General features: G+C 32.2%; 1 protein-coding gene across 1 annotated transcript; it reads right to left on the reverse strand.

Annotated features, from left to right (window-relative positions):
* Positions 1 to 5195: 5195 nt before the first annotated feature.
* LOC112701225 (protein GRAVITROPIC IN THE LIGHT 1-like) lies at positions 5196 to 6500 on the reverse strand. The gene has a single exon (XM_025752007.1). The coding sequence runs from the start codon at positions 6498 to 6500 to the stop codon at positions 5196 to 5198; it is 1305 nt and encodes a 434-aa protein (XP_025607792.1).
* Positions 6501 to 7481: the final 981 nt, after the last annotated feature.

Below are 7481 nucleotides of genomic sequence, written 5' to 3' on the forward strand. Positions count from 1 at the left end.
CAACCAACTTTGAAAATTCCTGCAAATGCACTCAGAAGGTCTACAAGAGAGAGGAAGCCTTCATCAAGGTATTCTCCACATGAGTTTGTTTTGTTGACTGATGGGGGAGAACCTGAATGCTTTGGAGAGGCTGTTGAAGATGAAAGCAAAGCTCAATGGCTTGAAGCTATACAAGAAAAAATGAGTCCTTGCTTGAGAATGATACCTATGAGTTAGTGAAGCTACCAAAGGGTATGCGAGTTTTGAACAAATAGGTATTCAGAATCAAGAATGAAGAACACAATTTTAAGCCTCGGTATAAGGCTATTTTTTAAGAACTACATGTTGGGTTTTTTTCTCTCCTTTCTGAGGCTCAAGTCCAATATTTTGAGGGTGTATTCTTTCACCCTAGTGTCACAACCCTAATTCAGATTTTTTGAGATCTTTTGAGAGAAAGAGAGTAGCCACCAAAAGAGATAAAGAAGGGAGAAAACAGAATTCCCATTTTTGCCCAAAGCAGTAAATTTTAAATAGCAGTTTCTCAGTTGTTCACTGTTAGATCGACTTGAAATTTAAACTGTGTGTTCTTATCATCTTGTTATTCATTCTGGTTGGTAGAGATGTCATTTGAAGGTTTGCAGTAGGAGAAATTGGCTTCGCAAGAGAGAAATTAGGTTTCCGATTTTTACACAGAGCAGCAATCTTGAAAGGGCAATTTCTTATTCTTTTACCGTTGGATCGACGTGAATTTTGAACTGTAGATTTTTCACATTTTGTTCTTTATTCTGGACGGTGGAGATATTAATTGGAGGTCTGTATAGAGAGAAATTGGTTTCAATAGTAGCTCTGTTTTTTGGCTATATTTCATCTTCTTGCTTCTTATTTGTGAGGTTGGTGCTTTGAAATATTGGCTGGTTATATGCACATTTTTTGTGCTTTGTTTGAAACTCTCTTGTACCTCATTTGATTATAGTGGATCTATTTCATTGGTCTGGACGACCCATGGTTTTTACCTCTCACATTGAGGGAGTTTTCTACGTTAAAATCTTGGTGTGTTCTTATTATTGCTTTACTTGTTATATTTGCTTGTTATAGTTGCTGTCATATTGTGTTGTGGTGCTTCCATATTGTTCTTGTGTTGGATATTTGTGTCGTTTCGCTGCAAAGTTCTTTCACTACATACCTAAAATATTGACTCACCCAACTAATAAAATACATTCATATTTATAGTAAAAATTTATATGCTATACATAAAAATTTGTGTGTTATATGTAAAAATTTTTGTGTTATATCGATAATTGTGTTACGTGCAAAAGTTTTTATGTAATAGTTAAAAAATTGTGTGCTACAAAACTAGAGAAAAAGAGGAGTAATGATATTCACGCTACCAGTTAAATTAATTAAAAAAAAACTTTTTACATATAATATTACTTTTTATTTTAAACTTATTATTGAACTATTCAAATCAAACCAAACATAAATTAAGGCTTTCAATTTCTAGTTCTCCTAGGAGTAATTCTTCTAGATGTCATTTCCTCTTTTACAGTAATTTTTTTTATAAAAAAGTAGGCCAAAATTGCACAATTATTATTTTTTTATGAAATAAATCTTTTTGGTGAAATATAATATAATATAAAATTGACTTGTCTCATATTTCATATATTTTTCTCTCTGTGTTCCTTAGCATTGAGCAACATGCCATGGTAATAAAATAAGAAACAAGACAATGGCAAACCTCTTAGTCACCAACTTCCACTACCTCTAATTATTCCCACACCTAATTGACAGATCCGTTGTTTGGAAGCTAAACATATTCAGTGTTTCTCTTGAGGATTATTAAAAAAAAAAAGTATATATTCATTGTGTTTTTCTCTCATTAATTTTTTTATTATTTTCCTTCTGAAATATTCTATTGTATTTAAGAAAATACTAATTAAACAGCTAAAAATTATCTAACCATTAATTATTTACCATACTAAAAAGTCAGCTATCATATATTTGTATAGAGTAAAGTATTATTTTTGTCCCTAATATTTGGGATAAGTCCCAAAGTTGTCCCTAACGTTTTAATCGTCCTATTTAAATCCCTAACGTTTCAAAATTGATTCAATGTTGTCCTACCGTTAGGGATCCGTTAACAGAATTGACAGCGGGACAAAATTGAGACAATTTTGAAACTTTAGAGACTTAAATAGGATGAATACGTTGGGGACAAAAATGATACATAGAAATAAATTTTAATTTTATCCTTCAATAATATCAATTTTTTACTACACATAGTAGTCAATTATTTTTTAATCACATCTAAATAAATTACACTTAATCATATTATTTTTATTTTAAATAAATTATTTTTTTATAACTTTATTCTTAAAGATTTTTAATTATCATGAAATGCTTGTAGAATGACTAGTATATAAACTTGCAGAAAATATATATATATATATATATATATATATATATATATATATATATATATATACAATAAAATATAAATTATACCTTTTGTCTCTAATGTATCAAAATTCTTTAAAATTATAAAAAAATAAATTTATTTAAAATGAAAGTAATGTGATTAATTGTAATTTATTTAGATGTAATTAAAAAATAATTGAATACTATGTACAGTAAAAAATTAATATTATTGAAAGATAAAATCAAATTAAAATTTATTTTTATGTATTGTTTTTGTCCCTGACGTTTTCGTCCTATTTAAGTCCCTAACGTTTCAAAATCGTTTCAATTTTGTCCCGCCGTCAATTCTATTAACGGATCCCTAGCGGCAGGACAACATTGAGTCAATTTTGAAACGTTAGGGACTTAAATAGGACGATTGAAATGTTGTCCTATTATTTAATTTATTTTTATTTTAGATTTTTATATATATATTTTATACAAATAACCATTTTTTTTTGTGCATACCTAATATGTTTGATCGTATTACAAGTGTATGTGGTAGTTATTGAGTGACTTTTAATTGCCAAATTAGTATTTTTCATGTATCCGATCATTCATGCTACCATCAGAGTTGAATCTTTGAAAATATAATTTAGCTAAATTCATTTACATCTTCTCTAAATTTTTTTTACTCTCTATTTAATTTAGTGCTCTGCCACGAATTTTATTTTCTGTTCACTGAAAGCATTGGGACTAAGACTTATTCCTTGAACATTTGTTTAATCTTAAAAATACACATCAATCTAATTTAATCTTCCAATATATATATTGAGGTCACTCTACAAGTAAAGACAGAGTTGCTTCTCTTAACGCGTAAACATTTAATGAAGGTATAGTGATGCTATAATTAATGGATTATAATACTAATACTAAAATCAGATATTAAAATTAAATATTATATATTTAATTATTTTTAATATATATTTTATATTTTAAAATATATTATACACTAATAATTAATTTTAGTATATATTTATCCAATTAATTAAAAATTAATTTATCATAATTTAAATTCTATTACATTTTTTTAAACGAACAAATAAACTAACTATTGGAGGCATCCAGATTGTTTATACAGTCATGCTATTTGCTATGCCCCTTTGTATTGAACTTCAATCACACAAGACGTGAAACCCACATTCACCAAATAAAAATTAAAAAAAGGAGCACAACTTATAAAAGACCTAATACCCGTATACACCAAGACCTTATACCGTAAGACATTAATATATGTACTTCCCCCTCTCTCTCTCTAATTAATGTCACAAATTTACAATCACAATCACAATCTCTATTAAGTTACAACTAACTTGGTTTCACAACAAACATATCCAATTCTCCAATAGTAATCATAAGCAACAAAGTCACTACACTCCAACAAGAGTACTCAGCTTTCTTCACCAACACTCATCTCTCACTTATTGGAGATGAAAGTGAAAGCATGGTGTGCCTTTAAATCCAAGCTTCTAAATTTAAAGCCATGCAGAAAACTCATATTGTTCTTCAAGGTTAAAAGATCCAAGAAGAAATCTTTCTCTATAAGAGCATGTACTAGATCAAATGCTCACAAGATCAAATACTCCGAATTCCAAAATCCTTCAAACCCAAGAAAACCAATCATGTCTTCTTTGTTGTCAGTGTTTCGTTCGTCACCAAAGAAATCGAAGGACATGGGATTCTCACAAGAAGGCCCTAGGAGCCCCGCCTTAAACATTCTTGAAACGCCGGTTATCCCTTCGCCGCTCAGCCCAGGTTTTGTGAGTGTGCCTCCTAAGGTGGACAGAAAGGAAGGTGCAAGCCAAGATGTCAAAGATGCATGCCGGAGCTTCGAGAACTACTTGGTGGAGATGATCGTGGAAGAAGGGAAAACAAAGGATTTGATGGATGTGGAGGAGCTTCTATACTGCTGGAAGAATCTTAAGAGTCCTGTGTTCATTGATTTGGTTTGTAGATTCTATGGAGAGCTTTGCAAGGACTTGTTTTCTTCTGATAGTGAAGATTTGATGGCCTAAGGAGCCATTCTGTGACAGTAAATAGATATAAGATATTAAATTTATTCTTTTCTTTTTAGTTAACTTTTCCCATGAAAATGGATGCAACCATTTTATGGATAAACTTTGTTCATGATCATGAATTACTTTTTCAAATGCGCTCATGTTTGAATAATTCCTAGTTATATGGCTTCCTCAATATGTGGATTCAACTTTATTGCTGATTTGGTTTGAAAGATTTTGTTGTGTTTGCAAGTTTGGCCATAAACAGATTAAGATTAAGCATAGCTTTGAATTTGAACTTAGATAATTATATGAAAACAAGTTAGAAAACATGAAGTGGTTAAAAATCTGGCACTTATATCACCACTTGGTGTTTTATTGGTTACAGAAAAGCTGAGCAATATGTTCATGTTCTACCATTAATGAATTATGATCATGGAATGGATTAAAGGGAATTCATGAATGAAAGAATTTGGCGAACCATCTATTTACAGTTCATAGGGTAATCTGAATGGCACTGAGAAAATACAGTGCAGCAAAAATCTGAAAACCAGGGTAACTTAAAAAGATATATCAGTACTTTACTCAATGATAAATATCACAAATGTAAAGCTGGTGGATTTAGATTCTAACTGCTAGCATAAATTAGTAGTCATTGTTACCGTGACTAACTAAGATACAACCAAAATAACTCTTGCACAAAATTTGTGTTGTTCTGTTGGCTGAATTACCGGTTAAAAGCACCATCATGTAGCTTGAATGATGTTATGCGACATAAACTCGAGACTTCACTATTGTCTGTCCAATTTTAAATCCAGGCATGATCATAAACTGAACTTTGTAGGTGGCACACTCTTTGTCGCTCTCCTTTTCTTCATTTACAGATTCCATATGTAGGCCGGAGAAAGCACTTCCTCTGTTCACAGAAAACAAGGCTGCATTAGGATCTATTGAGCGCACGGATCCTAGTAAAACCCAAATCCATTTTGCCATTTTGGCGAATAATTGATAGAATTCTGTTCTTGGGTGCCTCCCACTCATTATGAATGCTCTGTGATCCAAGTTTCTAAAGAATGACTCTTCCATTTTCGGATGGACGACGAGAAGATATTTAGCTTGACAATATTTGGCAAAATCTGAATCCGGATTCGCCATCAGTGCATCAATAGGATCATCAAACTTCAAAACATAACCTACATCATAGGAAGACAACGCAATCCCATGAAACATTCGGAGTGCAATGTAGGCCTCAAAAGCATACTTCTTGTCGCACCTTCTAGAATAAACAACACCATTCTCAATGGCATTTGCAGCCTTATCTAGGTCCCAACCCGAAGCTTTCATCAAACTGATCAATGGTTTCGCGAAATTATGAATGGATTGTGAAGCAGCCTTGTAAACATTCTGGAACTTATCAACACTCAAGACACTTGCTTCCCTCTTCACCACCCTCATCCTCTTGATATTCTCAATCAGAATTTCATTCCCCATCTCCAAGCCCTGAAGCTCTTGTTGCAGCCAAAGAATCTCACAATCTTTAGCACAATTTTGAGACTTGAGCTTCCCCAAAAATGTCTCCTTGGCCTCAATCTCAGCCTGCAATTGACTAGAAAGAGCAGCATCAAACCTCGCCTTGCTGCATTGCATTTTCTTATACTGACGCCTGAACTTGCATAGCTTCTCAAGCTCAGCAACAACTTCATCATCCGCAGCTACAATCTTCTTTGGATCATAAGGAATGTGAGCTTGTTGCAGCTTAAGATATGCCAACTTGAGGGCAGAAACAGCATCAAAGATATTCTTTAAGACCTCCACACCATCATTGCCATCATTGTCTTTTGCCACAACTTTAACCGGGTGGGGATGCACTTTAAGATCATAGGTTCTAATCTCCTCACTTGTATCACTGCTGTTTCCACTCACAGGGGCATTATTACAAACAGGTTTCGTGTGTAATTGCAAGGGATTGAGATTTGGGGCTTCGGAGGAGAATACCCCAATAGATTTCAGTTTACAAATTTTGGTGGCGAACTTTCCTATGATTTCTGTGATAGTGTTGGTGCTTTCCATCCCAAGAGACCAAGAAAATTGAAAAAGATCAAAACTTTGAAACTCACTCAACTCACCTCAACACAAATGGATCTAACAGTGATTCCTTTTTGCTTTTTTCCTCCAACAACAAACAACTTTGCTCAAAGTCAAACTCTTTGAAACTAAAGAATAAAACTCAACGAATTTAGTGAAGTGGGTTTTGTTAGCCACATTGCACAAAAAAATCCAATAACTCAAACAAGAACCAGTAGTTCAAATAAAGTTTCACACTTCAGAAAACTAAGCAAAAATATGTTACATAAAAATGAAGGAAGATGAAGATGCTACACATACCCTATATGATGTTCAACACAAAGGACAAGAGTGTGTTGAAAAATCTCACCAGAGTGAAAGTGTTGCAGTGAGTGAATGTTACAAACAAAAGAGCGTTGACTGTTGTGTTGATCAGTGTTGACTGTTGAGACTGAGTGCTGTTTTTTGTGTTTGGCTTTGCCACCCTTTTCTGTGTGTCTGGCAATTTGAAACTTCATGAGTGAATGAATGAGTGCGTTTTTTCATGGAAAGAATTAATTATTTGTCATTAATTACTATTTAATGCTAAGTTTGAATTTCATGCCCTCTTTGACTGTACTTCTTAATGGTACCGGTAATCTTTGATTGTAATTATTCATTTTATTTTTTATTAAAAGTATTGTTGAGGTATTTAATGTACATTTTTTTTAAAATAAAAAAAAAAGAGGAAAACTTCAATAATTTGAATTTTTAATAATTTTGTAGCTTATTTATCAGAGAAATTTTACAAGTTACTCCTCTAAGCAATTTTAATAAGTATTCCTAAAAAAAGTTAAATATTACTTGTACTGCAACACATCTTCTTAGTACCCTTCTAAACAAATTAAAATAAAATCTTATGATGAGTTGTCCACAATTAAAAATTGAAGAGTATATGACTGAATATTCTAGATTATTCAATCATTTTTTTATATATATTTCAAAACG

The sequence above is a fragment of the Arachis hypogaea genome, chromosome 7 (assembly GCF_003086295.3).
Source record: "Arachis hypogaea cultivar Tifrunner chromosome 7, arahy.Tifrunner.gnm2.J5K5, whole genome shotgun sequence".
In the NCBI taxonomy this organism is placed as follows: domain Eukaryota; kingdom Viridiplantae; phylum Streptophyta; class Magnoliopsida; order Fabales; family Fabaceae; genus Arachis; species Arachis hypogaea.

Excerpts from the sequence above, each read along its gene's own strand:
- LOC112701225 (XM_025752007.1), bottom strand. The coding sequence starts at position 6,500 with ATGGAAAGCACCAACACTATCACAGAAATCATAGGAAAGTTCGCCACC.